This window comes from Bos indicus x Bos taurus, chromosome 12 (assembly GCF_003369695.1).
Source record: "Bos indicus x Bos taurus breed Angus x Brahman F1 hybrid chromosome 12, Bos_hybrid_MaternalHap_v2.0, whole genome shotgun sequence".
Classification (NCBI taxonomy): Eukaryota; Metazoa; Chordata; class Mammalia; order Artiodactyla; family Bovidae; genus Bos; species Bos indicus x Bos taurus.
Window position 1 is genome coordinate 69,957,882 of NC_040087.1, and position 26,782 is coordinate 69,984,663.

General features: G+C 40.7%; 1 protein-coding gene across 1 annotated transcript in view; it reads left to right on the forward strand.

Moving 5' to 3' along the window:
• The window catches only part of LOC113902483 (multidrug resistance-associated protein 4-like), a 365,222-nt gene that overhangs the window by 151,344 nt on the left and 187,096 nt on the right, over window positions 1–26,782 (forward strand). The window contains exon 10 of the mRNA XM_027557817.1: window positions 20,100–20,201. Coding sequence (XP_027413618.1) covers window positions 20,100–20,201 — 102 coding nt within the window. The remainder of the gene's footprint in view (window positions 1–20,099; window positions 20,202–26,782) is intronic.

The following is a 26,782-nucleotide window of genomic DNA, read 5'->3' on the forward strand; positions in this document are numbered from 1 at the left end:
ATTTGATTCTTCTCCCTTTTTTCCATGATAAGTCTGGCTAATGGTTTGTCTATTTTATTTATCTTCTCAAAGAACTAGCTTTTATTGATTTTTGCTATAGTCTCCTTTGTTTCTTTTTAATTTCTTTCTGCCCTAATTTTTATAATTTATTTCCTTCTATTAACCCTGGGGTTCTTCATTGTTTCTTTTTCTAGTTGCTTTAGGTGTAAAGTTAGGTTATTTATTTGATTTTTCTCTTCTTTCTTGTGGTAAGCTTGCATCGCTGTGAACCTTCCCTTTTGCACTGCTTTTACTGAATCCCATAGGTTTTGGGTTGTGGTGTTTTCATTTTCATTTGTTTCTATGAATTTTTTTATTTCTTTTTTTGATTTCTTCCACGATTTGTTGGTTATTCAGAAGCATGTTGTTTAGCCTCATATATTTGTATTTTTAATATTTTTTCCCTGTAGTTCACATCTAATCTTACTGCATTGTGATAGAAAAGATGCTTGAATGATTTCAATTTTTTTTTGAATTTACCAAGGCTAGATTTATGGCCCAGGATGTGATCTATCCTGGAGAATGTTCTGTGTACTCTTGAGACAAAGGTGAAATTCATTGTTTTGGGGTGAATTGTCCTATAGATATCAATTAGGCCCATTGTATCATTTAAAGTTTGTGTTTCCTTGCTAATTTTCTGTTTGGTTGATCTATCCATAGGTGTGAGTGGGGTATTAAAGACTCCCACTATTATTGTGTTACTGTTAATTTCCCCTTTCATCCTTGTTAGCATTTGTCTTACATATTGTGGTACTCCTATTTTGGGTGCATATATATTTACACTTGTTATATCTTCTTCTTGGATTGATCCTTTGATCATTATGTAGTATCCTTCTTTGTCTCCTTTCACAGCCTTTATTTCAAAGTCTATTTTATCTGATATGAGTATTGCTACTCCTAGTTTCTTTTGGTCTCCGTTTGCGTGAAATATCTTCTTCCAGCCCATCACATTCAGCCTGTATGTGTCCCTTGGTTTGAGGTGGGTCTCTTGTAGACAGCACATATAGGGGTCTTTTTTTGTATCCATTCAGCCAGTCTTTGTCTTTTGGTTGGGGCTTTCAACCCATTTACATTTAAGGTAATTATTGATAAGTATGATCATCTGGTCCCATCACTTCATGGAAAATAGACGAGGAAACAGTGGAAAGAGTGTCAGGCTTTATTTTGGGGGGCTCCAAAATCACTGCAGATGGTGATTGTAGCCATGAAATTAAAAGACGCTTACTCCTTGAAAGGAAAGTTATGACCAACCTAGATATCATATTCAAAAGCAGAGACATTACTTTGCCAACAAAGGTCTGTTTAGTCAAGGCTATGGTTTTTCCAGTGGTCATGTATGGATGTGAGAGTTGGACTGTGAAGAAAGCTGAGCACCAAAGAATTGATGCTTTTGAACTGTGGTGGTGGAGAAGACTCTTGAGAGGCCCTTGGACTGCAAGGAGATCCAACCAGTCCATTCTAAAGGAGATCAGTCCGAGTGTTCATTGGAAGGACTGATGCTAAAGCTGAAACTCCAATACTTTGGCCACCTCATGCGAAGAGTTGACTCATTGGAAAGACTCTGATACTGGGAGGGATTGGGGGCAGGAGGAGAAGGGGACGACCGAGGATGAGATGGCTGGATGACATCACTGACTCGATGGACATGAGTTTGATTAAACTCCGGGATTTGGTGATGTGCAGGGAGGCCTGGCATGCTCCAATTCATGGGGTCCCAAAGAGTCGGACACGACTGAGCGACTGAACTGAACTGAATGATCCCATTGCCATTTACTTTGTTGTTTTGGGTTCAAGTTTATAAACCTTTTCTGTGTTTCCTATTTAAAGAATATCCTTTAGCATTTGTTGAAGTGATGGTTTGGTGGTGCTGAATTCTTAGCTTTTGCTTGTCTGTAAAGCTTTTGATTTCTCCTTCATATTTGAATGAGATCCTTGATGGGTATAGTAATCTTGGTTGTACGTTGCCAGAGTCCAGCTCCAGCAGCCAGGGATTCAACCTGAAAAGATGAACGGTGTCAGCGATGAGGAAGCCTCTCTATTTTCTTTTGGACTGCCTGTTTATTTCAAGTTTAAGATTGTCTTTTATACTTTTACAAAAACATTAGGCCAGAGGCTTGACATATTCAGTTCCCCCTCTCCCAGATTTATTATCTCCATAAATCATTGTTGCGCTTCAAACAGAGTTCCTGCTTCAGTGATTCTCTTAGAATCAGCCTTATCATCTATTATATACCTCCTCTAATATGTCCTATAGTTAACTTGTGATTACATTGTAACTCAAGCTACATTCCTCAGTTTACTACTTATCTTCCTAAATCCTGTTTGCCCCTAACATCCTGAGCTCACTATCTCTTAAAAAGGCTTCTAGCTATAGTGTCTCTAAAAATTCCTAACTTCTATAAGCTAGAGTAAAATATGCTAACTTTACAACATTACTTAAATCTTTAACTTCTAACTGTTTTAATTATTTCTAAGCCCTAAATCCAGTAAACTCCTTTGCCATAAACATTCTCCTCACATATCAGATCAGATCAGTCGCTCAGTCGTGTCCGACTCTTTGCGACTCCATGAATTGCAGCACGCCAGGCCTCCTTGTCCATCACCAACTCCCGGAGTTCACTGAGACTCACGTCCATCGAGTCAATGATGCCAGCCAGCCATCTCATCCTCTGTCGTCCTCTTCTCCTCCTGCCCCCAATCCCTCCCAGCATCAGAGTCTTTTCCAATGAGTCAACTCTTGACATGAGGTGGCCAAAGTACTGGAATTTCAGCTTCAGCATCATTCCTTCCAAAGAAATTCCAAAGCTGATCTCCTTCAGAATGGACTAGTTGGATCTCCTTGCAGTCCAAGGGACTCTCAAGAGTCTTCTCCAACACCACAGTTCAAAAGCATCAGTTCTTCAGCCCTCAGCCTTCTTCACATTCCAACTCTCACATCCATACATGACCACAGGAAAAACCATAGCCTTGACTAGACGAACCTTTGTTGGCAAAGTAATGTCTCTGCTTTTGAATATGATATCTAGGTTGGTCATAACTTTCCTTCCAAGGAGTAAGTGTCCTTTAATTTCATGGCTGCAGTCACCATCTGTAGTGATTTTGGAGCCCAGAAAAATAAAGTTTGACACTATTTCCACTGTTTCCCCATCTATTTCCCATGAAGTGGTGAGACCGGATGCCATGATCTTCGTTTTCTGAATGTTGAGCTTTAAGCTAATTTTTTCACTCTCCACTTTCACTTTCATCAAGAGGCTTTTGAGTTCCTCTTCACTTTCTGCCATAAGGGTGGTGTCATCTGCATATCTGAGGTTACTGATATTTCTCCCAACAATCTTGATTCCAGTTTGTGTTTCTTCCAGTCCAGCGTTTCTCATGATGTACTCTGCATATAAGTTAAATAAACAGGGTAACAATATACATTCTTGATGAACTCTTTTTCCTATTTGGAACCAGTCTGTTGTTCCATGTCCAGTTCTAACTGTTGCTTCCTGACCTGCATACAAATTTGTCAAGAGGCAGATCAGGTGGTCTGGTATTCCCATCTCTTTTAGAATTTTCCACAGTTGATTGTGATCCACACAGTCAAAGGCTTTGGCATAGTCAATAAGGCAGAAATAGATGTTTTTCTGGAACTCTATTGCTTTTTCCATGATCCAGAGGATTTTGGCAATTTGATCTCTGGTTCCTCTGCCTTTTCTAAACCCAGCTTGAACATCAGGAAGTTCACGGTTCATGTATTGCTGAAGCCTGGCTTGGAGAATTTTGAGCATTACTTTACTAGAGTGTGAGATGAGTGCAATTGTGCGGTAGTTTGAGCATTCTTTGGCATTGCCTTTCTTTGGGATTGGAATGAAAACTGACCTTTTCCAGTCCTGTGGCCATTGCTGAGTTTTCCAAATTTGCTGGCATATTAAGTGCAGCGCTTTCACAGCATCATCTTTCAGGATTTGGAATAACTCAACTGGAATTCCATCACCTCCACTAGCTTTGTTCGTAGTGATGCTTTCTAAGGCCCACATGACTTCACATTCCAGGATGTCTGGCTCTAGGTCAGTGATCACACCTTCGTGATTATCTGGGTCGTGAAGATCTTTTTTGTATAATTCATCTGTGTATTCTTGCCATCTCTTCTTAGTATCTTCTGCTTCTGTTAGGTCCATACCATTTCTGTCCTTTATCGAACTCATCTTTGCATGAAATGTTCCTTTGGTATCTCTGATTTTCTTGAAGAGATCCCTAGTCTTTCCCATTCTGTTGTTTGCCTCTATTTCTTTGCATTGATCTCTGAAGAAGGCTTTCTTATTTCTTCTTGCTATTCTTTGGAACTCTGCATTCAGATGCTTATATCTTTCCTTTTCTCCTTTGCTTTTCACTTCTCTTCTGTTCACAGCTATGTGTAAGGCCTCCCCAGACAGCCATTTTGCTTTTTTGCATTTCCGTTCCGTGGGGATGGTCTTGATCCCTGTCTCCTGTACAGTGTCACGAATCTCATTCCATAGTTCATCAGGCACTCTATCTATCAGATCTAGGCCCTTAAATCTATTTCTCACATCCACTTTATAATAATCATAAGGGATTTGATTTAGGTCATACCTGAATGGTCTAGTGGTTTTCCCTACTTTCTTCAATTTAAGTCTGAATTTGGCAATAAGGAGTTCATGGTCTGAACCATAGTCAGCTCCTGGTCTTGTTTTTGCTGACTGTATAGAACTTCTCCATCTTTGTCTGCAAAGAATATAATAAATCTGATTTTGGTGTTGATCATCTGGTGATGTCCATGTATAGAGTCTTCTCTTGTGTTGTTGGAAGAGGGTGTTTGTTATGATCAGTGCATTTTCTTGGCAAAACTCTATTAGTCTTTGCCCTGCTTCATTCCGTATTCCAAGGCCAAATTTGCCTGTTACTCCAGGTGTTTCTTGACTTCCTACTTTTGCATTCCAGTCCCCTATAATGAAAAGGACATCTTTTTTGGGTGTTAGTTCTAAAAGGTCTTGTAGGTCTTCATAGAACCGTTCAACTTCAGCTTCTGCAGTGTTACTGGTTGGGGCATAGACTTGGATTACTGTGATATTGAATGGTTTGCCTTGGAAACAAACAGAGATCATTCTATTGTTTTTGAGATTGCATCCAAGTGCTGCATTTTGGAGTCTTTTGTTGACTATGATGGCCACTCCATTTCTTCTGAGGGATTGCTGCCCGCAGTAGTAGATACAATGGTTATCTGAGTTAAATTCACCCATTCCAGTCCATTTCAGTTCGCTGATTCCTAGAATGTCGCTGTTCACTCTTGCCATCTCTTGTTTGACCCCTTCCAATTTGCCTTGATTCATGGACCTGACATTCCAGGTTCCTATGCAATATTGTTCTTTACAGCATCGGACCTTGCTTCTATCACCAGTCACATCCACAGCTGGGTTTCTTTTTGCTTTGGCTCCATCCCTTCATTCTTTCTGGAGTTATTTCTCCACTGATCTCCAGTAGCATATTGGGCACCTACTGACCTGGGGAGTTTCTCTTTCAGTATCCTATCATTTTGCCTTTTCATACTGTTCACGGGGTTCTCAAGGCAAGAATATTGAAGTGGTTGGGTATTCCCTTCTCCAGTGAACCACATTCTGTCAAATCTCTCCACCATGACCCGCCTGTCTTGGGTTGCCCCACAGGCATGGCTTAGTTTTATTGAGTTAGACAAGGCTGTGGTCCTAGTCTGATTAGATTGACTAGTTTTCTGTGAGTATGTTTTCAGTGTGTTTGCCCTCTGATGCCCTCTTGCAACACCTACCGTCTTACTTGGGTTTCTCTTACTTTGGGCGTGGTGTATCTCTTCATGGCTGCTCCAGCAAAGCACAGACATTGCTCCTTACCTTGGACGAGGGGTATCTCCTCACTGCCACCATTCCTGACCTTCAATGTGGGATAGCTCCTCTAGGCCCTCCTGCGCCTGCGCAGCCTCGGCTCCTTGGATGTGTGGTTGGTACTCCCGGCCACCGCCCCTGGCCTGAGTCGTGTGGTTGCTCCTCCCCACCGCTGCCCTTGGCCTTGGGCTTAGAGGCGTGGGGTACCTCCTCCCGCCTATTGCCCCTGGCCTCTGGCTTGAGGTGTGTGGTACTTCCTCCCGGCTGCCGCCCCTGGCCTCAGACTTGGGGTAACTCCTCTGGTCGCTGCCCCTGGCCTTGGGTGTGGGTTGCTCCTCCCGGCCGCCGACCCTGTCCTCCGGCGTGGGGGCGTGGGGTAGCTCCTCCGGGCGGCCGCCCCTGACCTCAGACGCTGGGTATCTCCTCTCGGCCGCCGCCCCACCCCCCCCTCCCCCCCGCCCGGCCCTGACCTCGGATGCGGTGTAGCTCCTCTTGGCCGTTCGCAGCCGCCTGCGCTATTCTCCTTACAAATAGGCTTCAAATAGCAATCCCTCCCATGGCCTCAAGCTATGGCCTATGTGCTTATCCTGGAACACTCTTTTGAAAAAATCCTTGAACAAATGACAATGTAACTTTATGAATTATTTTCTGAGCACAGCTGCAGAAGGCTTTGTGCCTTCTCATGCTCCTCTCAAGAACAATAAGCACCTTAATATTCCTTTTCAGTCATCTCAGCCAAGAAGAGGAAAAGACAAGTCAGAATTACAAAGCCTAACTCCTTCATACCAGGGCTGTGCCTGTGGAATGAGGAGAGGGGTCTGTGGCCGTGCCTCCATTTTGTCAGTAATGCCTAACGCAGCTCCTGACAGTACATTTTTCTCTTTCATCACTTTAAGTATGTCCTGCCATTCCCTTTGGAGAAGGCAATGGCACCCCACTCCAGTACTCTTGCCTGGAAAATCCCATGGGCGGAGAAGCCTGGTAGGCTGCAGACCATGGGGTCGTGAAGAGTCGGACACGACTAAGCGACTTCACTTTCACTTTTCCCTTGCATGCATTGGAGAAGGAAATGGCAACCCACACCAGCGTTCTTGCCTGGAGAATCCCAGGGACGGGGGAGCCTGGTGGGCCACCGTCTATGGGGTTGCACAGAGTCGAACACGACTGAAGCGACTTATCAGCAGCAGCAGCAGCCATTCCCTTCTGGCCTAAAGAGTTTCTATTGAAAGATCAGCTGTTATCCTAATGGGGATGTTATTTGTTATTTTTCCCTTGCTGCTTTTAATATTTGCTCTTTGTGTTTGATCTTCATTAGTTTGATTAATATGTGTCTTGGGGTCTTTATCCTTGGGTTTATCCTGTTTGGGACTCTGTGTTTCTTGACTTGGGTGGCTATTTCCTTCCCCATTTAAGGGAAATTTTCAACTATTATCTCCTTGAGTATTTTCTCATGGCCTTTTTTTTTTTTTTCTCTTCTGGGACTCCTATGGTTCAAATGTTGGGCGTTTAACATTGTCCCAGAGGTCTCTGAGGTTGTCCTCATTTCTTGTGGTTCTTTTTTCTTTTTTCCTCTCTGCTTCATTGATTTCCATAATTTTATCTTCCACCTCACCTATCCTATCTTCTGCCTCAGTTATTCTACTGTTGGTTTCTTCCAGAGTGATTTTGATCTCAGTTATTGCAATATTGATTGACTCTTCTTTATTTCTTCTAGGTCTTTGTTAAACATTTCTTGCATCTTCTCAATCCTTGTCTCTAGTCTATTTATCTGTAACTCCATTTTGTTTTCAAGATGGCGGACCATCTTTCCTATCATTATTCTGAATTCTTCTCCAGGTAGTCTCCCTATCTCCACCTCTTTTGTTTGGTTTGATGGGCATTTATCATGTTCCTTTACCTGCTGTATATTTCTCTGCCTTTTCATTTTGTTTAGATTGCTGTGTTTGGGGTGGCCTTTCTGTAGGCTGGAAGTTTGTAGTTCCTCTTTTTGTGAAGCTAGCTCCCTGTGGGTGGGGTTGGACGAGTGGTTTTCAAGGTTTCCTGGTTAGGTGCTGGGACCAGCCCAACAACAAACTGACATGAGGGAGCAGCGCCGCAGAAGAATAAAGAAAACTAAGACTCAGAAATAAGGTGAGGATCAGGGGGCTGATGCCATTCGCAGGCAAAAGCCAAGATCCTGATCCTTGCAGGCTTTTTATTGCTAATATCTACTTTCTTGTGTGTGCTCTAAAGACCTCTGTTTTTTACAATTTCAGATCAGGGATAAATGATATACAGTGCACAGTCTTCAATGTCAAACCTTCAGGCATTTCATAACTATGTTTAGCCCTGCAGCTAGTGACGACCTTTCTCAGCAACTCCCTCAAGGCTCTGGTCAGGAGAACAGTCACTAATATTTTTCCATCAGTCACATCACTACTTCAGCATCTTGTTTTCAAGATGTTTTCCCACGATTTACTTTTTACTGCTCCTGGCCCTTTGCCTGGAGGTGATGAGAAAGTCATTCTTATTTTTCAAAGAAGCCTTGTTAATTATAGTACAGGCCTGTGCATAGCATATTCCCTACATATCCCCCCCCCCCTTTTTTTTAGAAGCTTATTTTTTTATGATTATTATTGGTCATAGAAGCCAAAGCGATCGTCACTAATTGCTGTTGTCCGTTGACTTTCTTGGTGATTCACCACCAGACTATGTAGAAACAGAGAAAAAGACATACGAAAATTAACATAAATTGATTCTCTGTTAGTTGTCAGGGGTGGAATGCGATTTAATTGAGAAATCCCATTGCTGCTGCTTCCAGCAGATTAGATCCTTGCAAAAGGTGTAGTTTCTGAGAGAAAGTTTCCATAATCTCTGGTTGTAAGTTATTAATATCCAGAGATATATTACCTTGACTTAAGCGGTGTTGTTTAACTTTGTCTCAATGAAATGCAGATTCATTATATTTGTGAGGAGTGACACAAAAAGAAGTTATGTTCCAATCACACTTAAGACGAATCTGTTTTTGCATACTATTTACTCGATCACCTAGTAGTATAGCAACCTGTTGTAAATCAGCCATTTGTGCAGCTAATTTTCCATCTGTTTTTCTCTGGGTAAAGCAAAGAACATCAGAGTCTTTATGCCATTCTTGCACAAAGGGCACAGTCTGTTCACTCTGAAGTAATGCCACTCTTTCTACAGCTGCTGTAGTAGCTATAGAAATAATTCCTAAAATGGCAGCAATTAACAGTCCAATAAACCGTTTAGTGTGTTTTAACACTTTCTTAAGGATTTCTTCTACAATATAGACTGTGAGGGTATCATGCCATGGTCTATTCATTTTTACAGGAAGCCATACTCCAGATCTGATTTTTAGAATATATAGAGTCATTCTGAAACTGGAGAGAAGAATTGATACAAGTGTAAAAGGAACAATTTTGACAAGTAAGTAACCCAGAAGAGGAATTATAAAAAGTAGGTCCTGTCAAAAATACAAAAGGTAAATGAATAGATGCTTTAATCCAATGGGTTGAATTTTTATAAAAATGTAAGGAATGACCAGATGCTATCGAGTTAAATTGCCCCTTCCATGCTGTTATGGGTTGAAAGGCAGCTGATATTTTCCACAATTCTGAATGTAAAGGCAAAAAAGGTAATTTAGGTAAGGGAGGGGAGAAACTCCCTCCATGCCAATATATAGAGCCAGTAACAATGTTATTGATAGAGTCTAAAGTATTGTTTAACAATATCAGATCAGATCAGTCACTCAGTCGTGTCCGACTCTTTGCGACCCCATGAATCACAGCACGCCAGGCCTCCCTGTCCCTCACCAACTCCTGGAGTTCACTCAGACTCACGTCCATCGAGTCAGTGATGCCAGCCAGCCATCTCATCCTCTGTCGTCCTCTTCTCCTCCTGCCCCCAATCCCTCCCAGCATCAGAGTCTTTTCCAATGAGTCAACTCTTCGCATGAGGTGGCCAAAGTACTGGAGTTTCAGCTTTAGCATCATTCCTTCCAAAGAAATACCAGGGCTGATCTCCTTCAGAATGGACTAGTTGGATCTCCTTGCAGTCCAAGGGACTCTCAAGAGTCTTCTCCAACACCACAGTTCAAAAGCATCAGTTCTTCAGCGCTCAGCCTTCTTCACATTCCAACTCTCACATCCATACATGACCACAGGAAAAACCATAGCCTTGACTAGACGAAACTTTGTTGGCAAAGTAATGTCTCTGCTTTTGAATATGCTATCTAGGTTGGTCATAACTTTCCTTCCAAGGTGTAAGCGTCTTTTAATTTCATGGCTGCAGTCACCATCTGTAGTGATTTTGGAGCCCAGAAAAATAAAGTCTGACACTGTTTCCACTGTTTCCCCATCTATTTCCCATGAAGTGGTGGGACCGGATGCCATGATCTTCGTTTTCTGAATGTTGAGCTTTAAGCCAACTTTTTCACTCTCCACTTTCACTTTCATCAAGAGGCTTTTTAGTTCCTCTTCACTTTCTGCCATAAGGGTGGTGTCATCTGCATATCTGAGGTTATTGATATTTCTCCCGGCAATCTTGGTTCCAGCTTGCGTTTCTTCCAGTCCAGCGTTTCTCATGGTGTACTCTGCATTTAAGTTAAATAAACAGGGTGACAATATACATTCTTGATGAACTCTTTTTCCTATTTGGAACCAGTCTGTTGTTCCATCCAAATTATTATTTTTGTCTAAAGGATCTCCTTTTTGACTCCAATCAGTAATTTCTCCATCAGAAGTATTGGCCATAATGTGTCCAGTATTAGCTTTCCATAATTTCCATTGTACCCAATGTTCTATTCCAGATTTTATAGAAATAATACATTTCGGTAGCTGGGGTGGAAACATAGTAGTATTTTCTCCTGTGATATTAAAGGAAATGTTTCTAATAAGAAAAAATGAGTTTTGGTCCCTTGAGGTTCTTTAACTATAGATAACCATCTTTGTAATCCTCTTTTTAAGACAATGAATTTCCACTCCCATACATATAGGGGTAAGATCTGTTCCCACAGTATAATTAACACTAACATTTGAAAGTTGTCGGGTCTCTTCTGATTTTAAAGGAAGGCTCAGTCAAAAGATCCGGGTAACCAAGGAGAGTCATTTATGAAAATTGGAAAAGAAGAATCCTCCCACATAATTGGCCTTAATAGGGGAGGATTGGGAACATATGCCCAATAAGTATGATTGGCACCTACTGTGGTAGTTACCACAGATAACATAGCCAGGAACATGGTAGCTGAGGTCAAAGGCTGTCCCTGTTCTTTGACCAATTTTTCCTATTCAATGGTCAATTTCTTCAATTGACCCCAAGTGGGTGGTTTGGCTTTGTTGGTCCTTGGAGCTGGTTCAGGGCAGTTGCTGATCATCAGTCTTGTTATCCCCATCACTGGTGGCTCTCCAGAAGGATCAATGTCAAACCATGTCCTCTTCTTTCCTTACTTTGACATGCCTTCCTGGTATCCAATGGTGTTGTCCATCATCTGAAATGACAAGAGCATAACCTCATCCTTTCTTAAGTCTAAAGCCCTTACACCAATTGTTCATAGCATTTTCCAACCATACCAGAGTATTATCTGCAATCATTTGACCAGGAATATAATTTTCACTAAGAATGGTATTCTGAAAATGCAGTGTTACTGCTGGCGTTGTATGATCCAATTGTAAATCCAAAAAATTTAAAGTAAATTAGCTTGGGCTAATTTCTCTTTTGGTGTCATCAGTATGCCATACTTTTCTCCCCCTTTCTGTTTAAAAAACATATTTTTCAGAGTATGATGAGTGTGTTCAAGACCACAATGAGTGGTCTTGAGAATTATATGGAATACCTGTAGAATGAGAAATATTCCAATCAGATAAAAATTTTGCAAGACCATGACTCACATATGCAGGGCCATTATCAGTTTTAACATGTTTTGGTAGGCCCATGTAAGAAAAGGCCTTCAAAAAACGTGAGATAACACGAGCAGATGTTTCTTCAGAATGAGCAGAAGCATAAATCATGCCCGAATATGTATCCACAGAAACATGAACAGCTCCCAAATGTCCAAAAGAAGGGACATGAGTAACATCAGTCTGCCACATATCATTGGGATAAAGGCCTCTGGGATTAACTCCTGTAGTTGTAGGAATGTGGTAACTAAGAATATATGTAGGGCAGGCAGAAACAATATTTCTGGCCTCTTATCTGGATAATTGAAATTTATTCATCAAGCCATGTATATTTATATGTGTGAGTTGATGAAATTCATAATGAGTAAGAAAAGCAATTAACAAAGAGTTGATGGAATCATTGCCCTTTGCCAATGGTCTGAGGAATATAGAATGAGATCTGATATGTGTAATGTGAAAAGGGGCAGAATGAAGCCTTACTATATTTTGTAATTGAGATAACATTGTAATAATAGATGATTTAGAAGAAGCCTTTTGTAGAGATATGGTTTCAATGATTTGTGTTATCTGTATAGCATCTTGAGAATCTGATATAATATTTAAAGCTGTAGAAACATCCTGTAATAAGGTAGCAATAACCTCTAATTCATCTTGTTGAACAGAGGCTAGGGTAGATTGACAAACCTTTGTTGTGGGTACAGTATAATCAGCTTTGAGAGTTTTGTGTCAGTAAAATACATGGGGCATGAGCAAGAGGAATTGTTTTAGTAATAATAGGAATTATCCACTTGTGTTTAGCAGCAATAGTAATCAAAGGTGACTTTGGAAAATGGTTATGAACCTCACCTATGAAATCAGCAATGGCAATTTGCCAATCCATACTGGTAACAAATAATCTATGGATTTGTTCATTAGTGAAAGGAAAAACAATTCATATGGATCATAACCAGAAAGTTGTATACATCTGGATCTCATTTTTGAAATAAGAAAGGAAATAAGCATTATATAAGTAGTCATTATTTTCTTAGGAGTGTGGGATAAAATTCCCCATTCAAGGATACCCTGCAGTTGTCATAATATTCCTGTAGGGGAATCTAAAGCAGGAAGAATAAGTAAAGAAATTGGAATAGTCAGATCTACTTGTTTAAGTTGTCTCTGTTGTATAGCTTGATTTACAAGATTCAATTTCTGTTTAGCCTGTTCTGTTAGTATATGGGGTCTGTTTAAATCAGATTCTCCTTGCAGGATTTGAAATATATGTGTTAAGGAATGATTGGGAATTCCTAAAGATGGTTGTAACCAATTTATATCTCCTAAATAATTTCTTAAAATCATTTAAAATTTTCAAGGAATCAGCTTGAATTTGTATTTTTTTTGTGGTTTAATAATATTTATTTGCAATATATATCCTAAATAGGTATATGGTTCCTGCTCTTGTGATTTATCGACAGCAATATATAACCCATATTCTTTTACTTTAATTTCTGTATTTAAGAAAATACGTTGAAGTTCCTCAGCAGAAGGAGAAGCTAAAAGAATATCATTCATATAGTGGATAATATAAGCATGAGGGAATTGTTTTCTAATAAATTTAAGTGGTTGGGAGATGTATAATTGACATAATGTAGGACTATTAAGCATTCCTTGTGGCAATACCTTCCAGTAATATCGAGACACTGTTTTTTTTTTTTTAATTATTATTAATTGATGGTATAGTAAAAGCAAAATGGAGAGCATTAAATTCTTGTAGAGGAATAGTATAAAAACAATCTTTAAGATCAATGATTTTTATTTTCCAATTTCGTGGTATCATAGAAGGTGACGGAATGCCTGGTTGTAAAGCACCCGTAGGTTTGATTAAGCATTAATTTTTCTTAAATCAGTTAACATTCTCCATTTCCCAGATTTCTTCTTAATAACAAAGACAGGAGAATTCCAAGGACTGGTAGTTGAAGCAATATGATTAAGAGACACTTGTTCCTCTACTAGCTGTTCAAGAGCCTGTAACTTTTCATGTGATAGGGGCCACTGGTCTGTCCAAGTAGGCTCATGAGATTTCCATGTCAACTTAAGTGCTGTTTTTTGTTGTTTGCCAGTTCAGTTAAGTTCAGTTCAGTCACTCAGTTGTATCTGACTCTTTGCAACCCCATGAGTTGCAGCACAGCAGGCCTCCCTGTCCATCACCAACTCCTGGAGTTCACTCAGACTCATGTCCATCGAGTCAGTGATGCCATCCAGCCATCTCATCCTCTGTCTTCCCCTTCTCCTCCTGCCCCCAATCCCTCCCAGCATCAGAGTCTTTTCCAATGAGTCAACTCTTCGCATGAGGTGGCCAAAGAAATCCCAGGGCTGATCTCCTTCAGAATGGACTGGTTGGACCTCCTTGCAGTCCAAGGGACTCTCAAGAGTCTTCTCCAACACCACAGTTCAAAAGCATCAGTTCTTTGGCGGTCAGCTTTCTTCACAATCCAACTCTCACATCCATACATGACCACTGGAAAAACCATAGCCTTGACTAGACAGACCTTTGTTGGCAAACTAATGTCTCTGCTTTTCAATATGCTGTATAAGTTGGTTATAACTTTCCTTCCAAGGAGTAAGCATCTTTTAATTTCGTGGCTACAGTCACCATCTGCAGTGATTTTGGAGCCCAAAGAAATAAAGTCTGACACTGTTTCCACTGTTTCCCCATCTATTCCCATGAAGTGATGGGCCAGATGCCATGATCTTTGTTTTCTGAATGTTGAGTTTTAAGCCAACTTTTTCACTCTCCTCTTTCACCTTCATCAAGACGCTTTTTAGTTCCTCTTCACTTTCTGCTATAAGGGTGGTGTCATCTGCATATCTGAGGTTATTGATATTTCTCCCGGCCATCTTGATTCCAGCTTGTGCTTCCTCCAGCCCAGTGTTTCTCATGGTGTACTCTGCATATAAGTTAAATAAGCAGGGTGACAATATACAGCCTTGATGTACTCCTTTTCCTATTTGGAGCCAGTCTGTTGTTCCATGTCCAGTTCTAACTGTTGCTTCCTGACCTGCATACAAATTTCTCAAGAGGGAGGTCAGGTGGTCAGGTATTCCCATCTCTTTCAGAATTTTCCAGTTTCTTGTGATCCACACAGTCAAAGGCTTTGGCATAGTCAATAAAACAGAAATAGATGTTTTTCTGGAACTCTCTTGCTTTTTTGATGATCCAGCAGTGGCCTCCACTAAAAAGCCTGTGTATTTTGAACAGGACTGTATCCCATATTTTCCATAATTTGTTTAGCTTGAGAAGATACTGTAAGAATTGTTACATAAGCTGTCCATTGCATCAATAGATCTCGTCTCCATAAATTAATAGGGATATCTGCAACTAAAGGTTGTAAAGTAGCATGTTGTTGTTTGGGGCCTGAACAGGTCAAAATATTAGTACTTTTTTGAATATTTTCCATAGTTCCAATTCCTGATGCTGGGAAAGATTGAGAACAGGAGGAGAAGGGGACTACAGAGGATGAGATGCCTGGATGGCATCACCGACTCGATGCACATGAGTTTGGGTGAACTCCAGGAGTTGGTGAGGGTCAGGGAGGCCTGGCGTGCTGCGATGCATGGGGTTGCAGAGAGTTGGACACGACTGAGCGACTGAACTGAACTAAATAATGAATGATGTTGAACATCTTTTCATGTAATTATTAGCCATCTATATCTTTTCTTTGGAGAAATGTCTGCTTTGGGCTTTTGCCCACTTTTTGATTGGGTTATTTGTTTTTCTGGTATTGATTTGTACAAGCTGCTTGTATATTTTTGAAATTAACCCTTGTCAGTTCTTTCATTTGCTATCATTTTTTCCCATTCTGAGGGTTGTCTTTTCACCTGTTTACAGTTTCCTTTACTGTGCAAAAGCTTTTAAATTTACTTAGGTCCCATTGTTAATTTATTTTTTTATTTCCTTTACTCTAGGAGGTGGGTCATAGAGGATCTTGCTGTGATTTATGTCATAGTGTTCTGCCTATGTTTTCCTCTAAGATTCTATAGTTTATGGTCTTATATTTAGATCTTTAATCCATTTTGAGTTTATCCATTTTGAGTTACATTCTTTTTCATGTAACTATCCAGTTTCCCCAGCAGCACTTATTGAGGAAACCGTCTTTGCCCCATTGTGTGTTCTTGCCTCCTTTGTCAAAAATAAGCGTACCAGTGATTTTGTTAGTGCTTTGGTTGCAAAGATGTAGGCGTTTTGAAAGATTTACTCCTAAGCTTACTTGTACTGTAAGCAGCGTTGTTTTTAATGATCATTTTTGCCCTATGCATCATTTTTCAGGAACAGGTATATTGTATTATAATAGAAATCCTATACTTTGTTTATACTTAGTGGATGCTTAATAAATTCTGACAGATTTTTTATAATTAACTACATCACAAGAATTTTAAAAAGTGATTTCAAGGAATGACTGTACTGACAATGAACCAAATTACAAGATCACTTGAATTGTCTAGAATATAAAAGCTTTAAAAGTCATAATAATTTGCATGGTATAGTTATTACTACTATTTTAGAGAAGCAGAGATAACGTTTAATTTTCACAGTTTGATGAACAATCATCCATTAGTTTGATAAGTTGAGTAACAGGAAACAGTACTTGTTTTTCAAACCATTTGCAAACTGTAAAAAAGCAGCTGGTCACAAAATGTACAACCATTAAACTGCAGTCCTATTGACAATCCTTGGCTTGACAGGGCTGTAGGGACACTCACCACTGGCAATTCTGCCATATTACAGTCTGTGTAAAAATATCACCCTGGGCAATTCATGTTCTGTTGTCTTCTTTGATGCACTTTGTGTATGGCACTGCCTCACTCAAGGCAGTGGAAGTTAGCAAAACATCTACTCCAGAGTTAAAAACATTCACAAAATCATTAGTAATGAGTCATCTCACTTTCTCTGCTTTGATAAAATAGTTCTCATAATTTTCTTTTAATAAGAAAGTTTCCTGAGAGGATTCTTCCCCACACCAAATCATTGAACTCTTCTTGTTTAGTTGCAGCATACATGGCTTCAGTAGACACATCAATGTTAAATCAGTGACCATATTCTAACCTATCAAATCTTGCTATATTTGATGCCACTTCTGATGTACACAGTACATGGTAGCAGACAATTGAAAACTGGTTGGGGCAGGGACACTTCAATTACTTTGGCCCCCTCAGACTAAAAGAGATTAGCAGCTTTGGACCAAAAAGATTGTACTTCACTTGACAATTCTGGTATAAGATATTCCTTTGGAATTCCTATACATCGTTTGCTCATATCTGTTAAACTGGGAAGCATAAATGGTTTTAACAGGATCTTGAATTGTGGTAGAATCTTAGAGATCCTGCCCAGCTAGTATACTCAACACATTGGTGCATCATCCACACCTCTAGTTAAGATTCTGGGCACATCATTGAATTCACCAGGGGAATGAGGCCATGACAAGAAACTAAGTCATAGCTGGATTTTAAACCAACAGCCTCATAGTGGGCAGCTGGATTGCTGGTTGATCCTCTGGAATCTGGTCCTAAAGCAACGAAGCAAGTGAATGCTGACCCAGCCACTGTACTCCCTCCTGAGCTTCCTCCAGTTATAAGCCAATTTGAACCTTATTCTCACCATGAGACTTCTGCTTCCTCTTTGCTCTATATTGTTTGAATAACTCCATGGGTTTATAACTGGTCCAAAAATTCCATCTGTGCTTCTGTATCCCATAGCAGACTCATCTAAGTTTGTTTTTACCATTAACAGAGCTCCCTGATCCAACAACCTCTGTGGAATTTAAGGTGATACTTAACTTTTCAGTATGTTTGATGCACATGTTGTCTCAATGCCAGATGTGCTAAAGTTGTCTTTTACTGCAATAGGAATTTCATCTAAATTCCACAGTGAGTGACCTTATATCTTTTCTCTGATTCTTCAACTTGCTTTAAGACCACCTCTTCTGATACAGTAACTTGGTCTTCTTGATAAAGGAGAGCTATCCTTGACAGAGCTCAGTTGGAGTAACTTGGCCTTGTTCTAGTGCCACAGAAACTTCTTGGAGGGTCCAACCCAACGTGGTCCTTGTGCCCTGCCTGCCACCACCAGGGCCTGGTGACAAAGGAGGAAGAGGAACAGTTGTTCTTTTGAAGTAGAAGGTGTTTATCAAATTTGTAGCTTTATGGCACAATAGATAAGGGTGTCAAGGACTTGAAGGCTATTTATGAGGTTTAGGGTAGTAGGTTACTATTCACGTCCATTTTCTTTTTCGAACATCATTACATGTTTGTTTCAGTTGCCCCCTGTGTTGGTTAAGATTCTGTGCCTATAGGTCCTAGAATTACGCATGGCAAAGCCACTTTTCACAGAAATATAGTTTGTTTTTCACTCATGCAAGAAACCTTGTAAGGTTTTGTATCTGTTTTCTGGGGCTGCCATGACCAAGTACTACAAACCAGATGTTAAAACAATAGAAATTTACTGTTTCCCAGTTGTGGAGGTTGGAAGTCTGAAATCAAGGTGTCAGCAGGGTCACCGATCCCTCTGAATTCTGGTCACAGGGAGAATCTTTCTTTGCCTCTTCTAGATTTTGGTGGTTGAAGACAAACCTTGGGTTCCTTGGTTTTTAACTGCCACCACTCCAGTTTCCGTTTTCTTCAGGTGGCTGTTTTCTGACTGTGTTTGTCTCCTTATAAGGACATCAGTCATATTGGATTTAGGGCCAAACTGACTCCAGTATGATTGCATATTAATCAGACCCTAATTCCAAATTAAGTCATGTTTTGATGTAACTGGAGTTCCTAGATAGGACTTCAGTGTATCATTTGGGAGAGGGATATAATTTAACCTGTAACAAGCTCCATGGCTAGTATGATCCTCCATGATGTTAAATGCATTGACCTTGACCATGCTGGCAGCCTCCAAGGCCCAGGCCATGGGGTGGAGAAAGAGCCTGGTTGTTGTCACCCTCCACTGACCTGGATTTAGTCACGTGGCTGCTCCTATTTGCTCAGAAGGCTGGAGAGAGAGAGGGCCTCTTTTCAGGTTGTCATGTGGAGCTAAAATCCAAGGTTTTGTTAGCATGGAAGAAAGAGAGCAAGAAAGAGAGGACAGCCAGTAGTCTCTGCCACATGTTCATAGTACTTGGGGTTGGGGGTGGGAGTGGTCTCAGTTGTTCATTTTCTTTCCCACTGTGTCTTTTCTCATTGAATTATTTTTAGCATTTAAAGGGTAAGAGGGAGATTCCTGTATATGATTATATTAGATTTATAATGATTTTCAAGACTTTATTTTATTCAGCTAAATTGCATTGAATAGTTCCTATTAATAATTGTGCAGAAAATAGCAAGAAGTGGAAGATGTGATCATTCTGTTGAGGAGGAGAGGACTTTGACTAAGGAGCAGAGACAAGTGTTTGTCAAAAGATGCTTGTGAAAAGTAAGAAAGAGATAGAGACTTAATAGCATTATCTTTTAAGAATGATGATTTTAATGATAGTTAATGACAACCAATGATAGGGATTTGATACACAGGAGGAGGAAAGCAGAGTAAGGCTTTCATTCGGAGTTTCTTCCAAAGGTCTTATGTTCCCAGCCTGTCCTTTGCCACCTGACTGCTGAAGGCCTGGGAATGACCTTCCTCTCTGTGTTCCCAGCAGTGTTGCATGGTGCTTGGAACCTGGTGGGATTCAGTAAATATTTATGAAATTATTTTCTGTCAAAACCCATTTGTATTATTAATGACACAAGAAAAATATCCCGCTTCTTGATGTGTTCAAATTTGGAGACATATTTGTTCTTTAAAGGGGAGCCAGTATCCTTGTTAAAAAAGTTACAAAGATAGTTCCATGGCCTGAAACTATTTGTGTGTGTGTGTGTGTGTGTGTACCTATATACACACTATAAGCTATATGTGTATACTGTATGTACTATACTATATGCTATAATACTTTATACTACAGATTATTTAGTATTTCTAATGACCTAACATTGGACTTACCTGGTGGCTCAGATGGTAAAGCATCTGTCTAGAATGTGGGAGACCCTGGTTCGAGCCCTGGGTTGGGAAGATCCCCTGGAGAAGGAAATGGCAGTCCACTCCAGTACTACTGACTGGAAAATCCCATGCACAGAGAAGCCTGGTAGGCTACAGTCTATGGGGTTGCAAAGAGTCAGACACGACTGAGCGACTTCACTTCAATGACCTAACATAATGAAATACAGTTTAAAAATATATTGCAAATTTCATGGAAGCAATTATTTTGCTTGTGCTTTGTTCCTACAGTTTAAACAATCTGTGTTTTTCCTTTTTCTGTAGAACTTTCTGTTACTTGATGAGCTACCACAGTGTGATCATCAGCTGCCATTAGATGGTAAAACAGTTGTGAATGTGCAAGATTTCACTGCTTTTTGGGATAAGGTAACAAATCCTTAATTTCACAATTGTGACTGCTAAAGGACAACTGTAACATAGATTTATTGGAGGATTTTGAGATTTTACACATGATACAAAATGTGACTTGCCCATTTACTATGGAAGTATGTTATAAAAATTCTGAATCAGGAATGAGGTTTACAATTAACAGAGGTTAAAAATAAAGATGGTTGTTTTGAGGCATTAGCCTGTAGTCTTCCTGGTCTACCAGCTCCCCAATTAAGGTCTTTTCCTTGCCTCAAAACCTTGTCTCTCAGATTCATTACCTGTCATGCAGTGAGCAGAGCAAGGTTGGACTCGGTAAAAATTTGGCTTAGTCAGCCAGGAGCCTTGCTGCTTGTGGCTAGCCGGCATCAATCAGGGAATACTGGAGCAAGACCCTAGCAGCTGCTGGGATCACTTGTCCTGAGGTTCTTTCCTTCAAGATTCCCTGAATGGGTACTGGCTTCCCTCAGCTTGACAATTGAGACAAGGAACTGACAAACTTCTAGAGTCAACAGACTTGATTTCGGTTGTAGGGTAAGTCTACCCAATTTGATAGCTGATTCAACCAGTTCACTTGTTTTGTGTGTCGTTTTATGTTAAGAGCTGACAGGCTTGATTTTGAAGGGTAAGTCGCTCCAATGTGCACACCGGGAACATTTTTTCCCCTCAATCTGGGCTTTTCCTTTACAGGACAAGCTAATTTGGTTGGGTACCTGTTTACAGAGGGGAGGTGTTGTTGGACTCTACCCTGAACCAGTTCATTGGGAACTAGTTCTCATGGGGCAAGCCCACCATAGCTCATATGTAGGGTACATTTATTTACCTGATTTGGGAACTGGTTCAGTTGGAACCAGTTCATTTGGGAGCTAGTTCTTGTGGGAGTGGGTAACCTAGATAAAATTAGTCCATTTGTTTTATAGGGTAAATTTATTTACCCTGTTGGTGGCCAGTTCATCTGTGTGCATTGATGCTGGAATCTGTCTTGTACCATTTTTGTTGGAAATTGCCTGCATCTTTTGTGTTTTGGTGTTTTGTGTTTTGCAAAAATGGGAAATATTTCATCTGTCCTGAAGGAAAGATCTTTGGGGTGCATATTGGATATGTTAAGATCAAAAGAGCAATGGCCTCTGTATGGCTCACAATTAAACAATCTGGCACTCAGAAGTGCTTTACAAAGCACTTCTTTGTAAAGAAGTATAAAGCACTTCTTTGTAAAGAAAAAAATTCCTCTCTTTACACAGGAGAGGAATGCTCTGGTAATGAACATGCCCGGGGTGGGGGTGGGGGGTTCCCTTGGACTTGAGGCATCCAATTGTAATTTCCCCTACAGGAACTCCAGAGAAAGAAATGGCAAACCACTGTGGTATTCTTGGTTGGAGAATTTCATGGGCAGAGAAACCTAGCCGGCTACAATTCATGGGATCACAAAGAGTCAGACATGACTGAGAAACTAACACTTGCTAACACTAAAAATAAAGTCAGCCTGAGGCATTTGATGTATTATTATTTATCTCACTTTCAAGAGAACCTTCAAAGGGTTATCATATTTTGAACTTGAAGTAAGTGCATTTATAATATTAGAATTTGTAGAATTGGAGAGACACAATGCTGCAGTATAGAAAGGGTTAACTAACAAATACACAATCAGTTGTTAGAGACCAGAGACTTTGGATGCAATCAGTATATGCTTTTTGCCTTAATGTTATCAAATATCTTATTACATAGTGTGAGTGAGTGCATCTTTGCTGGGGTAGGGTGGGGCTCCTCTATGCTAAGCTTCTGGATGGTTCTGGCTACTTTTGTGGCAGCCAGGGGCAGGAGGAGAGAGCAGGTGGGCATAGTGAGTACCAGTGATTCCAAGTTGAAGGGTTGTACTGTGTGACAAGCTGACAGGAAGAACTGGTGATATCACAAAGATTTTCCCAGCACTTGGTTTATTTCTGAAATTTAGCAAATAGGAAAAACAATAGGGACCACTCTCCAAAAGGTCTCAAGTTTGCACTCCCAGTGCAACCCCATTACAGACAACTGAAAGTCTCCTCCTGCCTCCAGCTTTATAGTTCTTTGTGCATATCCTCCTGTATCAGTGTGGATTAATCAGGAGAACCTACAGCAGGGGAGAGGGGATTCCATGCAGGAAATTAGTTACATAGGAGATGAAAGAACAAAAAAGGGCAAAGCAGTGGTGGATGAGGCAGCCCAGCGATTAGCAAAGGCAGGAAGCTGTTCCCACCCCAGGACAGGAAGGAGTTAGGGAGGAGACACCTCTACCAGAGGGTCTCCCCTCCAGATCAGAGTCCGGGAGCCTGGCTGCTGCCAGAGTGGGGACCACAGAGCAAATGTCCAGACTCTGTAGACTCCTCCTGTCTTTCATGCCTGTGACTCTGTTGTGCCACCTGCATTGTGTTCACCTACTTCTGACTCAGCACCTTTCATCTCCACCAGCAAGACAGTAGTATGTTCTATATAAATATATAGAAAATATATAAACCACATCCCTACACCTTTTGCACATGGGAACTCATACAAGGTGGCTGACCTACCCTACCTTAATAGAATAGATTTGCCTCCTGCTTGGTATTTTTTGTCATAATCCACTTGAAGCATTTATGGAAAGCACCACTAAAATTCCATTATGATGTTAACTTTATGTGAATGTTGACACATACTTTGTATGTTGTTTTTCAGTTGCTAAGTTGTGTCTCTTTGTGACCCCATGGACTGTTGCTCACCAGGCTCCTCTGTCTGTGAGGATTCTCCAGGCAAGAATACTGGAGTGGGTTTCCGTGCCCTCCTCCAGGGGATCTTCCCAACCCAGGGATTAAACCTAGGTCTCCTGCATTGCAGGTGGATTCTTTACCTTCTGAGCCACCATTTGACAAATTACCAAATTTCTCTTATATCAAACTATGCAACATTATAAACTAAGATGTTTTGTTTTTCTTCAAGAACTTCCAAGAACATGTTCTTAGACTTCTGTACAACTTGCATAATTGTACAGAACACTCTATTGTGTTGTCCTGGACTTGCCTATAGAAAGATTGTGCACCTTGGCAGAGTCATTAGTAGTTCAGTTCAGTTCAGTCGCTCAGTCGTGTCTGACTCTTTGCGGCCCCATGAATCACAGCACGCCAGGCCTCCCTGTCCATCACCAACTCCCAGAGTTCACTCAGACTCACATCCATCGAGTCAGTGATGCCATCCAGCCATCTCATCCTCTGTCGTCCCCTTCTCCTCCTGCCCCCAATCCCTCCCAGCATCAGAGTCTTTTCCAATGAGTCAACTCTTCGCATGAGGTGGCCAAAGTACTGGAGTTTCAGCTTTAGCATCATTTCTTCCAAAGAAATCCCAGGGCTGATCTCCTTTAGAATGGACTGGTTGGATCTCCTTGCAGTCCAAGGGACTCTCAAGAGTCTTCTCCAACACCACAGTTCAAAAGCATCAATTCTTTGGTACTCAGCTTTCTTCACAGTCCAACTCTCACATCCATACACGACCACTGGAAAAACCATAGCCTTGACTAGATGAACCTTTGTTGGCAAAGTAATGTCTCTGCTTTTCAATATGCTATCTAGGTTGGTCATAACTTTTCTTCCAAAGTGTAAGCGTCTTTTAATTTCATGGCTGTACGCACCATCTGCAGTGATTTTGGAGCCCCCAAAAATAAAGTCTGACACTGTTTCCACTGTTTCCCCATCTATTTCCCATGAAATGATGGGACCAGATACCATGATCTTTGTTTTCTGAATGTTGAGTTTTAAGCCAACTTTTTCACTCTCCTCTTTCACCTTCATCAAGAAGCTTTTGAGTTCCTCTTCACTTTCTGCCATAAGGGTGGTGTCATCTGCATATCCGAGATTATTGATATTTCACCCCTCAGTCTTGATTCCAACTTGTGCTTCTTCCACCCAGTGTTTCTCATGATGTACTCTGCATATAAGTTAAATAAGCAGGGTGATAATATACAGCCTTGATGTACTCCTTTTCCTATTTGGAACCAGTCTGTTGTTCCATGTCCAGTTCTAACTGTTGCTTTCTGACTTGCATACAAATTTCTCAAGAGGCAGGTCAGGTGGTCTGGTATTCCCATCTCTTTCAGAATTTTCCACAGTTTCTTGTGATCCACACAGTCAAAGGCTTTGGCATAGTCAATAAAGCAGAAATAGATTTTTTCCTGGAACTCTCTTGCTTTTTCTATGATCCAGCAGATGTTGGCAATTTGGTTTCTGGTTCCTCTGCCTTTTCTAAAACCAGCTTGAACATCTGGAAGTTCACGGTTCACGTATTGCTGCAGCCTGGCTTGGAGAATTTTGAGCATTGCTTTACTAGCGTGTGAGATGAGTGCAATTGTGTGGTAGTTTGAGCATTCTTTGGCATTGCCTTTCATTAGTAGTTAGGGGCTGTCAAGTTAGGTCATGGGTGAGAGGGCCCTTGGGAGGGAGAAAGGCAAAGACATTGGAAGTTTTGAAGAGAAACTAAGTCTTAATGAAGCCTCTGCTGGGTTGGGAGGCAGGAGATAGACATGAGCTCTAACTGGCTCCTCTGGACAGCCAGGTGGACAGGTTGGAGATGGTCTCATGGACGCAAGTCTCATTCATGAAATGATGGGAATTGATCTCAATCTCTAATCTTTAAAGTATATTTGGGGGTATCTCTAAATCTCCACAGGGCAGGGGTTTCAAACTGTTTTCACACAGAGTGGGGACTCAGCTGATGATCTTTGTTGAGTCAGTGGTCCCCTGAGCCTGAATAACCAAGAGGGAACATACCCAGGACCCATGGGCTGTCGAGTGCTGCCCCCTTCTGGTTGTGGCAGAGCAGTGCTTGATCCCGAAGCCTGAACTGGGAGGGAACTCTGTGTGGCCTTGATAGACTTTGAGATCTGCAGACAGGAATCTGATGTTTGTATTTTGTAGTCTTAACCAAGTGAAAAGTAGTAAAATAGGAACCCTAAGTGTCAGGCAAGAAGAAAGGAGTGGATAAGCTTAAAAATGTTTCTCATGTATTAAAATTTAGTTTCTTCTTGATCAGTTCTGTTCAGAGGCTCAGTCATGTTGGACCCTTTGTGACACCATGGACTGCAGCATGCCAGGCCTCCCTGTCCATCACCAACTCCCAGAGCTTGCTCAAACTCATGTCCATTGAGTCGGTGATGCCATGCAACCATCTCATTCTCTGTCGTCCCCTTCTCCTCCTGCCTTCCTTCTTTCCCAGCATCAGGGTCTTTTCCAGTGAGTTCTTCCCATCAGGAGGTCAAAGTATTGGAGCTTCAGCTTCAGCATCAGTCCGTCCAATGAATATTCAGGACTGACTTCCTTAGTCTGGTTGGATCTCCTTACAGGCCAAGGGACTCTCAAGAGTCTTCTCCAACACCACAGTTCAAAAGCATCAGTTCTTTGGTGCTCAGCTTTCTTTATAGTTCAACTCTCACATCCATACATGACTACTGGAGAAACCATAGCTTTGACTATATGCATCTTTGTTGACAAAGTAACATCTCTGCTTTTTAATATGCTGTCTAGGTTTTTCATAGCTTTTCTTCCAAGGAGTAAACTCTATTCTTGACACTGTTCATAATACCTATAAAATCTGGTATAATTTGATGATTAAAAGTAATTGTTGTTTTAGTAAGTGACTGTTCCATAATCAGTTCAGTTATTTCTAGAGGAATTTTTACTTAGAAGATTTTCCAAACTGTTAATTTAGATCCTGTTCCTTTAGCCTTTCAGGCATTTTGCTAATCACAGGTGATCACTCTCTTAAGAAAAAGAAAAAACTAGCAGTTATTGAGAAGTTTTCTTAATACCTAGTATATGTAAATGTATGTGTATGTATATATACACACACCCCCTTAAATCTCTTTACCTTAGAACTTACAGATTACTCAGAAATACAACTTGTGAATGGCATGATGAGTGCTCTGTCATTTGCTCTTGTGTTGGATTGTACATGCTATAGCACATCTGATTTTTTTTTCTTTAAACAGAAGTACTTTGTTATCCCTGTTTAGCCAGGGCAGATTATGCATGTAATAAGTGTAAAATTTAGGGGTATCACTGTAACCCATAATGTCATACTTTACATCTATTTCCTTTTTTGTTTTTGTTGGTTTTGGTGTTAAGTTAGAGCTCTAGTGAGATTAGAGTCTTGACTGCCTTTTGCAGGAAATTTTTTTATGGTTGGCTAAAAAGTTTCTTTGGTTTTTAAGTAAAAATAAAAGATGTAGTTTTAATTTTCACTAAGAACTTTTCAATTTTTCACAATTTTGGGTTGAATTTTTATTTGCTATTTGCCAAAGAATGCTCTAGTACTCTTGCCTGGAGAATCCTAGGGACGGAGGGGCCTGGTAGGCTGCCGTCTATGGGGTCACACAGAGTTGGACACGACTGAGTGACTTAGCAGTAGCAGCAAAGAATGCTCAATCTACTGCACAATGCACTCATCTCACACACTAGTAAAGCAATGCTCAAAACTCTCCAAGCCAGGCTTTAGCAATACGTGAACCGTGAATTTCCAGAGATGTTCAAGCTGGTTTTAGAAAAGGCAGAGGAACCAGAGATCAAATTTCCAACATACACTGG